Source organism: Astatotilapia calliptera, chromosome 20 (assembly GCF_900246225.1).
Source record: "Astatotilapia calliptera chromosome 20, fAstCal1.2, whole genome shotgun sequence".
In the NCBI taxonomy this organism is placed as follows: domain Eukaryota; kingdom Metazoa; phylum Chordata; class Actinopteri; order Cichliformes; family Cichlidae; genus Astatotilapia; species Astatotilapia calliptera.
The window spans coordinates 10,656,594-10,671,132 of record NC_039321.1 but is presented as its reverse complement, the minus strand read 5'-3'; the positions used below and the strand labels follow the sequence as shown (position 1 = coordinate 10,671,132).

The 14,539-nt window shown below is 36.5% G+C and overlaps 1 protein-coding gene across 3 annotated transcripts; it reads left to right on the top strand.

Moving 5' to 3' along the window:
* Positions 1-777: 777 nt before the first annotated feature.
* Positions 778-14,307, top strand: LOC113013852 (deoxynucleoside triphosphate triphosphohydrolase SAMHD1-like). 3 transcript variants are annotated; one of them, XM_026155060.1, is made up of 19 exons: positions 778-859; positions 3,290-3,450; positions 5,208-5,731; positions 5,991-6,097; positions 9,235-9,441; positions 9,659-9,759; positions 9,984-10,104; positions 10,187-10,278; positions 10,372-10,493; positions 10,909-10,989; positions 11,050-11,123; positions 11,484-11,498; positions 11,587-11,658; positions 11,799-11,885; positions 12,930-12,962; positions 13,046-13,111; positions 13,253-13,357; positions 13,468-13,617; positions 13,737-14,307. In XM_026155060.1, the coding sequence occupies exons 1-19, from the start codon at positions 851-853 to the stop codon at positions 13,788-13,790; spliced, it is 2,181 nt and encodes a 726-aa protein (XP_026010845.1). In that variant the 5' UTR covers positions 778-850; the 3' UTR covers positions 13,791-14,307. The 3 variants fall into 3 exon arrangements, with proteins under 3 accessions (XP_026010845.1, XP_026010843.1, XP_026010842.1); XM_026155058.1 differs by having other exon boundaries at positions 780-859; positions 10,909-11,123; positions 11,587-11,652; XM_026155057.1 differs by having other exon boundaries at positions 780-859; positions 10,909-11,123.
* The last annotated feature ends 232 nt before the right edge of the window (positions 14,308-14,539 follow it).

Here is a 14,539-nt window from a genome sequence, read left to right as displayed (position 1 = left end):
AAGTCGCTAAATGATGTCATCGCCTAATTTGAATAATTGGTCACGCTGATATAATTGTAACCTATGTAGTTGGAGAGAGAAATAACATTGTGGAAGAGACATAAAGTGAGTAAAAAATGTCCTAAATGCATTTAGAGTTTATTTAGAACTACAGATTAATTGAGTTACTTTGTGTGTGTGTGTGTGTGTGTGTGTGTGTGTGTGTGTGTGTGTGTGTGTGTGTGTGTGTGTGTGTGTGTGTGTGTGTGTGTGTGTGTTTATAAGTAGTTTTAAACCTCGTGATCCACAAAACAGCATAACAGTAAACTGACTGCGTTACAGTCAGTGCGGGAGCAGCGGCTTCGCTCATGCGCGATTCATTTGCAGTTCGGATGCATAGGCGTGAACATCTTCTGCCCTGATAGCAGCTGGGGGAGGACTATCCTCCGCCCGTGAGCGCTTTGGAACGGGCGGCACCCGCTGCTTGTTGAGAGTAAAAGCGATACCCGCTTTCACATCAAAAAGTCGTCATAAATAAGTCTCCAATAACACCAGAAAAAGTCGCCAGATTTGTTGCTAGTCGCTTTTTAGAAAAAAAAAGTCGCTAAGGGAGTCTGAAAACTCGCTAAATATAGCAACAAAGTCACTAAGTTGGCAACACTGGGTCTGTCCTATGCACAGGTAAGTAGTCAGTGATGTGAGCACCACACCCATAGATACACATACACAAATAGAAAGACAGAAGACAGAGGGGAGGAGCATAAACACCAAATACATGTTAATATAAGGAGGAGAGCTTGATGTACATAGCAGTCAGAACTTGACATCAGCAACAGAGACATCCTTTTTGTGCAGACTGAAGTTCATCACCATGGCCAAGGTAATTAACACACACTTAAACAGTAACATAAGTCATGATATTATGAAGCAGGTGCTGGGTTGGGGGGACTCATAAGAATTATTTTTTAAATTTTATATTTTATTTGTTTTCATATTTCTATATTGTATATAGTTTTTTGTTCAAGATGAGTATGCTAAAGCCTTTTAACTACACTTCAGTCGGATTAGTGACGGTTAATTTTCCCCAAAAAACTCGATATATTGAAATATGTTTTTGTATTTGAGTTTTCTGTCCAAGTACCCCATTTTGTACTTGCTTCATTTTCCAAGAAAAGGAGTCTGTGAATGGATATTTTTTGGACACCAAATGCGCTTAGGTGGATGAATTTGGTTATTTTCAGATCTGCCCAATCAGACCACTGCATTTGGCAACAAGTTTGTTCGTAGCTCAAAACATGCAGTGGTACTGAATATACAATGATATGTAAATAGTAAAATAACTATTTTACCTTGGAGACACAGCTAGATGCTGCTTCAGGTCATTTAGCTCATTAAATGTGGTCCCAATTTTGGCAACAAGAGCTCAAAGTGCCCTACTAACATCCTGAAATCCTGAATCATCAGCATTTGCATTTTCTGTTGTACAGTTCATTTGCTGTTATAGTGTTCTTGTTATGGATAAAAAGTGTCTTTTTTGTTTCAAAATAGCTGATAACTATTCGCTTATACCTGCCAACATCTGCGAACAACTATAGTTCTATAAAGTTGTTCTATATAGTGTGTAACTGTTAATATAGAGCGTTATTAAATTTATTGCTAATGCAATCATATGTCACATTGACATCCCTGGAAATTTTAGATGGTACTTATCATCAGAAAGGTTGTCGACCCCTGATATAAACCGTTTTTAACTCTCAGTGATGCTGCAGTGTTCGTTTGACTTTGGGATATGAAGCCGGCGGTGTTTTGGACCCAGATTACTAGGGATGGGATTTCTGGCTCTTTTTAGAGAACCGGCTCTTTCAGCTCGGCTCCCAACCGGCTCCCAACCAGTTCTTCAGGTTTTTGTTGCTTTAATTTAATTATTAACAACAATATAAAATTATCTACAAAAAGGAATTACTAATGTAAAAAAAAAAAACATGGTTTTATTTATATATGTTTGTCAGGGGTTTTGACATTTTTCACAAGTAAGAGAAATAAGACACTGCAGACCAATTCAGAGATTTTTAAAACATGCGCATGGGTGTGTGGCTCTGAGCAGACACACACACAGAGTGCATGCCTTGTTCCTTTATTTATAGGGTAAGAAACTGATTACATAGTGCTTCCTCTTTTCAGTTACAGGAGGAGAGGTTAGACATTATCTCAACTTAATTGACCTTTCAGACTGGGGTAAAGAATACAGAAGTTTATCATGCTTATCTGACATCACAGACACTAAAAAAGAATGCATTGTGTTTGTGTTAACAAATAGACTCGGTTATGTGAAAATATATGAACACTAGAAAATAAAGCACACTTGATTATACTTGATTATATTATATTTCATAAAAATCCTCTGACAATGTTTATTTGTAAATATATACGGTGGCCCCTTGAGACACAGCACGTACAAACTCCAAAACACATTTCTAGCATTAACTGAACTTCCAAAACAGAGCTACCTAGATCACTTAAATTACACAATTGAAAGCATATGTGTATTGTTTGTGTCTTTATACACAAGCACTCATATATATTCAAATAATTTAAAAAAAAATGTTCATTTACCTGTTACTACCACACACCAAATCCGGTCGTTGGTACTTCCTGGCTTGTGTAGCCACTAGGTAACAAAAGCTCAACATTGCGCCTAGCGTCCTGGAGCACTTCTGTTGTGTTTTGTAGTGATGTGCGATACCACTGATTTCCTTTCCGATCCGATACCAAGTAATATTCAGGGTGGTATCGACGATACTGATCCGATACCGATACTTTATACAAAAAAACGTATTTTATTTATTGTATCTCAAATTATAGCGTCATAATGATTACAGGACAACAGATTACTTGTTCTTATCACTTAATAAGGCAGAGTTCATCATATAGAAATAAAAAAAACTGAAGTTGTGCTATTTGAACACCTTGCCTGCCTGCAGCACTAAAGGACTCCATGAGAGCATCAGCCTCAATGCTTACAGTATCAAAAATATTCAAAAGGACAAGGATAAAATATCAGTTAGATTTCCTCGTGGGAAAATACCTTATTTTTATTCAAACAAGTTGCCATTGCCACAGTAGAAGGCATGATCCTACAAGAACATTAGCCTAGCATCAGCCTCAATGCTTACTTGCCACTGTTTAAAAAACACTGAATTAAATATAAAAAGACTGAGACCTGCTACCTGTTCTTGGGTAAGAGTTGGAAATAGTCTAATTCTTTTTTGTCTTGTTGTAATGTTATGCCCTGTTCTTTTTATTCACTAAGGTGTTTAATGATCCCATCCATGGCCACATCGAGTTACATCCACTTCTTGTCAAAATCATAGACACCCCTCAATTCCAGAGACTACGAAACATCAAGCAACTTGGGGGGGTTTATTTTGTTTATCCAGGAGCATCTCACAATCGCTTTGAACACTCGATTGGGTATGTCCACTGGTTTGCACACATTTACACCTAATTATAATAAAAATCCAATTCAAGGGACAGACTGCTTTATCAACTTTATATACTTGACATCAGATTTTTTTTACTATTTTTAGCAGTGTAGTACTGTACCAACTGAAAACAATTAAGCCAACGTTCTAAAAAGTGTGTGTCCTACATTTTACTGTACAGGGAGTGCAGAATTATTAGGCAAGTTGTATTTTTGAGGAATAATTTTATTATTGAACAACAACCATGTTCTCAATGAACCCAAAAAACTCATTAATATCAAAGCTGAATGTTTTTGGAAGTAGTTTTTAGTTTGTTTTTAGTTTTAGCTATTTTAGGGGGATATCTGTGTGTGCAGGTGACTATTACTGTGCATAATTATTAGGCAACTTAACAAAAAACAAATATATACCCATTTCAATTATTTATTTTTACCAGTGACACCAATATAACATCTCCACATTCACAAATATACATGTCTGACATTCAAAAACAAAACAAAAACAAATCAGCCACCAATATAGCCACCTTTCTTTGCAAGGACACTCAAAAGCCTGCCATCCATGGATTCTGTCAGTGTTTTGATCTGTTCACCATCAACATTGCGTGCAGCAGCAACCACAGCCTCCCAGACACTGTTCAGAGAGGTGTACTGTTTTCCCTCCTTGTAAATCTCACATTTGATGATGGACCACAGGTTCTCAATGGGGTTCAGATCAGGTGAACAAGGAGGCCATGTCATTAGTTTTTCTTCTTTTATACCCTTTCTTGCCAGCCACGCTGTGGAGTACTTGGACGCGTGTGATGGAGCATTGTCCTCCATGAAAATCATGTTTTTCTTGAAGGATGCAGACTTCTTCCTGTAGCACTGCTTGAAGAAGGTGTCTTCCAGAAACTGACAGTAGGACTGGGAGTTGAGCTTGACTCCATCCTGAACCTGAAAAGGCCCCACAAGCTCATCTTTGATGATACCAGCCCAAACCAGTACTCCACCTCCACCTTGCTGGCGTCTGAGTCAGACTGGAGCTCTCTGCCCTTTACCAATCCAGCCACGGGCCCATCCATCTGGCCCATCAAGACTCACTCCCATTTCATCAGTCCATAAAACCTTAGAAAAACCAGTCTTGAGATATTTCTTGGCCCAGTCTTGACGTTTCAGCTTGTGTGTCTTGTTCAGTGGTGGTCGTCTTTCAGCCTTTCTTACCTTGGCCATGTCTCTGAGTATTGCACACCTTGTGCTTTTGGGCACTCCAGTGATGTTGCAGCTCTGAAATATGGCCAAACTGGTGGCAAGTGGCATCTTGGCAGCTGCACGCTTGACTTTTCTCAGTTCATGGGCAGTTATTTTGCGCCTTGGCTTTTCCACACGCTTCTTGCGACCCTGTTGACTATTTTGAATGAAACGCTTGATTGGTCGATGATCACGCTTCAGAAGCTTTGCAATTTTGAGACTGCTGCATCCCTCTGCAAGATATCTCACTATTTTTGACTTTTCTGAGCCTGTCAAGTCCTTCTTTTGACCCATTTTGCCAAAGGAAAGGACGTTGCCTAATAATTATGCACACCTGATATAGGGTGTTGATGTCATTAGACCACACCCCTTCTCATTACAGAGATGCACATCACCTAATATGCTTAATTGGTAGTAGGCTTTCGAGCCTATACAGCTTGGAGTAAGACAACATGTATGAAGAGGATGGTGTGGACAAAATACTCATTTGCCTAATAATTCTGCACTCCCTGTAAAGGGTGGCACATTTAGCAGGTGAGCTTGCAAAAGCTCTGAAGGTGAAGCAGTTGGAGCAGATCAAGCCACTGGAGGAGTTGAAGGAGTTGAAGGAGTTGAAGAAGTTGAAGAAGTTGAAGCCTGAGTATTTGGAACAGTTGAAGAAATTGCAGAACTTGACGCCTCAGGATTTGAAGGAGCTGCAGGAGTTGATGCCTGAGGATTTGGATAAGTTGAAGAAATTGCAGAATTCGAAGCTTGAGGATTTTGAGAAGTTGAAGGCTGAGGAGTTGGAGGATTTAGAGAAATTGGTAGAGTTGGAGAACCTTGATTTTACGAAGTTGGAGAAGTTGAAGAAATTGCAGAACTCCAAGTCTGAGGGTTTGGAGGAGTTGAATCCTGAGGATAAGAAGATGTTGCAAAGGTTTAAGCCTAAGGATGTGGAGAAGTTTGAGAAGTTGGAGAGGTTAGATGAGTTGAAGAAATCACTCATCAGTGACCAAGATGTTCTCTGTGTGCAGATTGCCGGTCTTTGTCATGACCTAGGTAAGTAATACACATACTTTTTGTAGCATAAGTATTATGTTGCAGATAGTCATCATAGGGTGTTATTAAACATGAAAGTCAAATGAAACCATTCCCATGTCAAGTACTATGTTGACTTTGACCACTGATGTGGCTAGGACTAACAAAGTCTTAAATGAAAGCAGAAAATAAAATCCATGTATTTAACAGGATCAACATTTAAGAAGTTATCACAAATCACTCTGTTGTTCATATCATATGTTTATTTTGTCATATAAAGGACATGGGCCCTTTTCTCATTTTTTTGATGGGATGTTTATGGATGCAATCAAAAGAGACAAAAAAGGCAAAGCAGACAAAGAAGTCACAGACAATGAAAAATGGACGGTAAGAGTTTGAAATAATAGTTGGAACATATATACAAATTTAAATAATTAAATTAAAAAGCGATCTGAGCTTTAGAGGCAACTGGTTTTAAACTTTGAAGAACTATGTTTCCCGGTGCTATGGTTCTTAGTTTCTGTAATATTTTGGAGTTTTGATCCCTTCGTTAATATAATCATGTCTGAGTTTCTATTTACCTTTTTCCTGCTTTTCAGTGTTTACGGCTAAGATTTTTTTTGTTTCATTATAATTAGATTTGTGTTTGTTACCTTTATTGTTCTAGTATGTTGATAATCTTTTGGTATTTTTCCATTATTATGGCGAGTGTCCGTTTTATCTCAACTTTGTTATTCCTGCCTCTCTGGTGTTCTTGTTGTGTCTTGTTTTGGTGTGTGTCTTTTCTCTGTGTTATTTCTTGTTTTATTATAATAGTTAAATTGATAGGTAATAGTATCTCTTCTGCCTTGCTTTGAGTTTTACTTCCCCTGTGATTGTCTTGATTGTCTGCACCTTTATTTTGTTTCTCCTAGCTGTCTATCTTCCTTAATCACCCTCTGTCTATAAATTAAGAGAGGATGCAGGGTCATCTGATCAAACGCTAACTATATGCTCTATAGTTAGGGCTGGTTTAGGTGACCCTGCATCTGCTGCAATAAAGCTAGGCTGCTGGGGCTTCTCATGAATGAAGAATATATCTTCTTCACTGAACTTTTTTCACTCACTATGTGTTAATACACCAATCTGCATTTAATCATTACTATTAATGGTTCTTGCTCTCTTTTGCCCTGTCTTCCTCCCCTCACGCCAAAACTGGTTGCAGCAGATGGCTGCCCTTCCCTGAGCCTTGTTCTGCCAGCGATTTCTTCCTGTCAACCCCTTAAAACCTTAAATATGATATTATTTCCAGAAAATTCAATTTATTTTTTTTAAATGGAGAGTTTATTGATACATTTGACAATTTTTAAAAAAAGATATTAAGTACATTTCAATTTTCAGATGTGACTTCCATTGTATTTCCTACATCTGTCTTTTTTTAATTACTTAAAATGTGTTCTCAGAGAGAGAAAAAAATCACACCGACGATGGTAGAAGGCTCAAAAACTCAAAAAACTGTTTCTATCAAATATGACACACTAGGCATAAAAAGACGTGGTTGATGGGGTTTTCTCTATATTATTGTAGTATTTTTACTTTATAATATAAAGCACTTTGAGGTGACTCTTGTGATTTGATGCCAAACAAAACTGAATTGATCATAATTTATGGAAGACATGGTTTTATTTGGTGTCTAGTCTGTATTTGAGTCAAATCCTGAACTGAAAAATAAAATCAGAGTACCTACTCTCACTCTCAGGGTATCTCAGCCACCTTTGTCTGGGCCCTGTGGTGTAAGGATGCTCTTAAGGGTGTAGGGTGGTTGTTGTTGGGTTTAACTCAAATCAAATCTTTTCTTATCACTTACCAGTTAATGGAAATGACTAGAATTTATATTGTGGCATTTCTGGTCCAACTGACTACTCAAAAAATTCACATTATAAGCTGTTATTCTATTCACTGCAAAAACTCTAGCAGGCCCAACGAGAAATCCATACAGAGTAAATATATGTCAAATGTAAAATTATAGCTACACTGTAAACCCAAAGAAGTTTGCAGAATGTAAAAAAATTGAGGCTACTGTTTGCCTCAATCACATGTAGTACTGCTAAATTTAAAAACTTAAGTACATTTCTTCAGTTCAACAGTATTTTCTTAGCCATGACCAATAACACACTGCAATGCCAAAATTTTAAAAATACTAAAATAAATCATTTTAAAAAGAACATAAGATGCTAAAGACATGATGTGCAGTTTTGAAAATCTCAATTGCAGATTTGATGACCCCAACACTGATCCCAACAAAGAGGGGAAATACCTCCAACATTCACAAACATTTGACCATGTAATTAATTTGCACGAAGTTAATGTCTTTGGTATGCTGCTTAGAGATGCTGGTGACAATGAGCAAATGAGAATTGAGAATCAAGAAGGAATCGAATCAATAAGTGATATTGATAATGGAAATGGAATCGCTAAATTCTTATCAATTCTGAACCCTATGTACCACTGTCCTTCTTGTAGTCCAGTGATTGCAACAAAAATTAAACAAAACAACAAAAAATAAAACAAGATACTGTGGTCTGATACAATCACCCAGACTCTTGAGTCTCTTAAGTTGGGGAAAAATTTACCAGCATTCAGACTACCGTACTCTGAATTAATACAGTGTCATTCAGTCCCTTGGTAATAATTGTAGTAGTAGGTTTAGTGCATAGGTCACTTAAAACATTACCAACAAGGTCATCAGCAACAGTTCTTGGGAGATCTTGTTTGATTTTTAGTTACAACTCTGTATTTTTGTAGTTGTTCTGAGTGCAAACTACTTATGGGTAGATAAAAACAGATGATCTGTGTTCTAGGCAGTAATCGCTTCAGAGGCCACTGAACCCGAGTGACAAATGGAAGCAAGGTTGAGATGGTTTGGAAATGTGGAGAGAAGGAATAGTAGATATAGTGGACAAAGGATGATGAAGATTAAGCAGTAAGACATGAGAAAAGCAAGAGGAAAGCAAAAAAAAAAAAAAAAAAAGTGTTCTAATGCTAGAATTCAAAATTTCAGTTTGAGTGCGGGTGTCCCCAACTTTATAAACAGTACACTTGCATAATGACTGAAACTAGCCCACTGATGAACAATGGCCATTAATATGCAAATTGTCATTAATGCTGATCAACCAACAACCACTCTTGTCTTAACAAAGGAATAGAGTAACATATATGTTAAATGTACTTTAGATACTAAATCTATGCACTAACTTCAAAATTTAGTATGATTGTCTTGTCCACAATAATAGAGGGATATGAGGGGATATGATGTCTGAAAGGGATCACTTGGTAAAGTTATTTTATTTTATGAAGGGCTCTTTCGTTTGCTTGTTTTTGGCTTTTTCATTTTGTATTGCTTTTAATTCAGATATTGTACATTGGCTTTGTAAAGCAAATTGATGCTGTTTTTTAAACGTGCAATAAAAATAAGGTTTGCATGCTTGCTTTTTTTTCCATTTTAACCTGTCGCCACTAAAGCATCCACCTGTGTATTCTTTCAGCATGAGAAGGCCTCTATTGAAATGTTTAAACACCTACTGGATCAAAATGGCTTAAAAGAAGTGATGAAGAAATATGGACTGAAAGTAGATGAAGATGGAACTGACCTGGTGTTTATTGAAGAAATGATTAAGAAACCTCAGGATGAAAAACCTCAGAATGATGCAGCTCAGGATAATGAACATCAGAACAATGATGCTTCCAAGAAGGTACTGGTCAATTGGGTGAATTAAGTATTATCTTTCCTACAGAAGTCAGTGTCTAATGTCTTGATGCATGCTCAATCATTCAGCCAAGAAAATCCCAAAAAGTTGATTCTGCTCATCTGGGCATAGCGTTTTCAGTGGGAGGAACGTTTCATCACTCATTCAAGTGACTTCTTCAGTCTTAGTGTCTAATGTTTGTCTTTTGGCTTTGTCTCCACAGTGGCCATATAAAGGTCGAGAAGAGAAAAAATCCTTTCTCTATGAAATTGTGTCAAACAAGAACACCGGGATTGATGTTGACAAGTTTGACTACTTTGCCAGGTAAATCTTGCTTTACAAAAGAAATATTCATATTTTGATGCAATGCGCAAAACTACTTTATACTGTTTTCTGCTTTCAACTCGTTAGTTTTATGATTTACTATTTGTAGCACACTTCGTGGTTCTTTGAAGAGTTTACCATAAGTTGATGAGGGTTTTTTTTTTTAGGTTTTGTTAAAATTTATTTTCTTTTTTTATTTGCATATTTCCTCTCTCCCATCTCAGGGATTGCCACCACCTGGGCATTCCGAACAGCTTTGACCATCAGCGCTTCGTCATGTTTGCCAGGGTGTGTGATGTGGAGGAGGATAGGAAAAAAACTAAGCACATTTGCTCTAGAGACAAGGTATTGACTTTTGCTTTTTTAACATTTATTTTTAAGGAAAAATTAATCTGAGTAGCTATAACTAAACTATGGCTGTCAACAGGAATCTGCAAACCTGTATGACATATTCCAGCAAAGGCTCTCGATCCACAGAAGAGCCTGCCAGCACAAGATAAAAATGGCAGTAGAAATTATGTGAGTACCTAGAGTTCCATTTTCAATACTACACAACATTTAGCTTGTCTGAAGTTGTGCCCCTGAAGTCATATGTTGCGTCATTTTATCTAGGCTCAAAGATGCCCTCATACTAGTAGATGACCATCCAGACTTCAAAATTAAAAGTTCAAAAGGGGAGATGCTAAATATCTCCCAGGCAAATGGTGACATGGAGGCATACACAAAGCTGACAGGTAGTGGCTTCAATCTGTGTTGTGTATAAATTATAAATTGTTTATCCATACACTTTTTTTAAATTTTATTTTAATTGTATTTATTTTTCTCATTCAGTTTATTTCAGATAAACCATCTCCAAATACAAATTGTAAAAGATTACGGACAACACTCAAATAGGACTGTTTCTTTTGACTGACACTTTTAAATTAATTTAACTGTATATTGATTTAAACTACTGTTGTCTGCAGATGGGCTTTACTCTGTTACATTATATTTAGTAATGTTTGCTATAATAATTCAGCTGGGTTTTTTGTGATATAAATTCGTATAAATAACTTTATAAGGCATTACTGATACATTTGTGAAACTGAACTAAATTGATCTTGTTTGAACTGACTTAACTTCCAATTTATTTCTGTGTTTACTCTGAAGATCATGTGTTTGAAAGAATACTCCATTACCAGGAAGGAAGGAAGGAACCTTCCTCTGAGGAAGAAAGGAAGAAAGAACAAGATTTGGAGCAGGCAAGAGAGATTCTACAGAGGGTCGAGGAAGAAAGGAAGAAAGAACAAGATTTGGAGCAGGCAAGAGAGATTCTAAAGAGGGTCATGGAACGGGACCTGTACCGCTGTGTGGGTCAAGCCAAGGTATGCAGTTATGTTTTTATGTGCCTGTATTAAAAGCCCAGTATTCACACTGAATGGGATGCATGGATGGAGGAAGGGAGGGAGGGAAACTCAGAACCTGAACTTACAAAGCATACAATACTACTTTCCAAGAGTCGTTTTCATGTAAGTACTAAAACACCAAGCTGTACATTTATAGATATATATTTTCTGAAGAATGTTTTGGAACAGCTCAAATGTGGTGGGTGTGAAAACTCCTGTGTGAAATAGAGAAATTGAGAAAAACATTATCTTTAAACATGTGGTTTCATGTAATTGTGCTTTCTGTGTGTATTCAGTAATGAATAAATCCTTTTCTTTGCCCTCCTTTTCCAATTCAAGAAAAAATCAGGAGAGGTAAGAAAGCAAGAATGAGAACGGCTCTTTAAACAAGATTAGCTAAAACAACAGTAACAACACTGATGTTCTCTCCTCCATCCTTCAGGAGATAAAGGAAAGGTTAAAAAACCTGGTTAACGACATTCAGGAGGACGGGAAAGACAGAGATGAAGTTAATGTTGGTTTTATTAATTCATCAAACTTTTAAAGTCTTGTTTTTTTTTTAATTAATTTCCTTTAAAATATGTTTCAAACTTCCACTGGTTTATTATTTACATATGAATATAAACACAGGGTCTCTGTTGCATTTCATTTTAGAATGTCACTTTGACATATAACATGGGAAATGAGAAGTCCATCACTAAAGAATATTCTTATGACAAGGAGAACTCTAAAACACCAGAGGTGAGAACTATAACCCTCATTTACATGCACTGTGTTCTTCTTTTATGCTTCTCCATAAAACAACTTCGACTTTGCCATATATCATTTTTATGCTGCTGTCCCTTATGTCCGGTGTCCAAGGAGAATGATTCTGAGAGCATATCAGTCTACGTCCATGTGTAAACGGGTATTTTTGAAAACGCAGCTTTTCTATGCGTTTGGGCCTTTCGTCCACACGTCACGCTTTGCGCCACATTATTGTTGACATGAGATTAATTTCAACAATGGTGGATAAAGACAAGATACTGTTGCTGTTAATTGTACTTACTGCAGTTTTTCCACGCTTACATATACTGCCCCTCCATTTAGAAAGATAGAGGTGTCAGAGTGAACTTCGGACGTGGCTTCTACATTCAACACAGACTGGCCAACATTTCTACACAGCTAGGATTTGGCATGTTCTTGACAGCATTTGACTTTGTTTTTTGCATTTACATGTGGACAGAGATATTTTTTCAAAACTGCATGTGTGGACAGGATTTTCTTCTTTTTTTTTTTAAGTAAATGGAAAATCTCAGTTTTCAAAAATACCAGTGTACTGTGGACTCTTACTTTCATACATGCCCAGGCTTGTCTCATACACAGTCTTGTAGTCTTTCATGATTCATCAACAAAACTTGGAATATAATTTTCCTTTTCTGAAGCTAGGCGAGTGTGTTGTTGAAAGGAAAACTCACAAGTTAATTATAGCCAAGCTGCTGCTAGGGGAAAAAAACAATACAAAATCAGTCTTATAGGTTGATGACAGTACATGTGGTGTTATTCTGACACTACCTTATCACACAGCCCTCTGGGAACTAGAACGTCATACAATACTACCTTCCAAGACTCATTTTCTATGTATCCTCTAAAACACCAAGCTGTAAATCAATATTTATTGTAAAAATCCTTTTTAAAACAGAGAAATTAAGAAAAACATTATCTTTAAATATTTGGTTTAATGTGATTGTGTTTTCTGTGCTAAATAAATCTTTTCTTCTCCCTCCCACTTGCCCCCTTTCTCAGGACAAGAAAAAAGAAAAAAAGGAAGCACTTGAGGTAAGAATGAGAACAGCTCAAGACTAAACAAGATTAAGAAAACAATAATAATAACACACACTGTTGTCTCTTCCATCCTTCAGAAAATTAAGGAGGATTTGGAAGGTAAACTGAGTGAATGCTCTCCTGATGACAAGTTTGAAGTTATTGTGAGTTTTATTAATTCATCAAACTTTTCTTAAAATCTTGTTGTTGTTTTTGTTCATTTTATTTAAAATATGTTTTAAACCTCCACTGGGTCATTATTTACATATTATGAATACAGGCTTCTCTGCAACATTTCATTTTAGGATGTCACTTTGGACTATGGGATGGAAAATGATGACCCCCTCATTAAAGCATATTTCTATCGCAAGGATAACCCTGATAAAGGAGAACCAATCCCCAAATCAGATGTGAGAACTACAGCCTTGATTTCCATATGCTGTGTTCTTTTTAATGCACCTCAATAAAACAACGTTGGCTGTGTAATATGTAATTTTTATGCTGCTGTCCCTGATGTCAGGTGTTCAGTGTCCTCCCAGACTGGTTTTCTGACGAGATGCTTAGGGTTTACTGGAAGAATCCTAAGGAACTAACAGATGAACAAATAAAAACAAAAGAGGAAGAATTCAAGAAAGTCTTCAATGACTGGTGCAAGGAGAATGGTTATAAGGTATTACTTTATCTATAGGTATTACTACATAATAAGCAAACTGATGCAAGTGTAAGCACGAGTTGAGATTGCATTTCATGACTCTTGGTGTGACTAATAAGCTTTATTTATAAACACAGGATCTAAACAAGGAAGTCCCCAGCGCTGGTCGAGCAACTTCAGGAAATGAATGAATGAATGAATGAATATGTCAAAGATTCAGTTATCAATTTTTTTTGTGCAACAGTAGAGATTTTAATATAGGTGTTTTGAATGAGAAAAATAATGTTGTTTGATTTTTTTTTCATTGTTTGATTTAAATGTTAACTATATGATTTAGACTAGATGTGAAATTTTATCAAAATATTACATATTGAATGATTTTTTTTGTGATTTGGACTAACTGATACTACTTCCTTTAACATGTATCAATATGAAATAAGCTCTTGATAATCTAAAATAAAAAATTTATTGTAATGTTTTGACTACATATTGCACGTTTTCACTAGAATCAAACTAAATAGATCACCTCGTTTCAATACATGCAGTTTTGGGTACTGTTGTGATTTGGTCATTATCTGAAAATTCATTATTTATCATATCGTCTATCAATGAAAATCTATAAAAGTTAGAATCTTTCAGCTGTTTTCCTGTTCTGATTCGTTTGCTGCTGATTTCTGGTAAATTCCAAATAAAGCTAATTTTCTCTTATGTTTTGTGTCACTGTGAAGTTACAGCTCTTACAACATAACATTTAACACACTGTCTGTCCTTTGGGTGCTGCCTGAAAAAGGTAACCAGAATGCCAAGGTGGCTGGAGCTGAGGTGGTAGAGCAGATCACCTACTAATCGGAATGCTTTTTTATCTTGCTGCTACCCCCCCAAAAAAACCCATCTCCATAGAGACTCTGTCAGCTCCCAAAAAGACAAAAAACAAACTAAA

Bases quoted from the DNA above. Each gene is read 5' to 3' on its own strand.
- LOC113013852 (XM_026155057.1), top strand. The intron at 10,494-10,908 runs GTAGTGGCTTCA...TTTACTCTGAAG, and splicing joins GGCATACACAAAGCTGACAG to ATCATGTGTTTGAAAGAATA. The intron at 11,659-11,798 runs GTTGGTTTTATT...ATTTCATTTTAG, and splicing joins AAGACAGAGATGAAGTTAAT to AATGTCACTTTGACATATAA.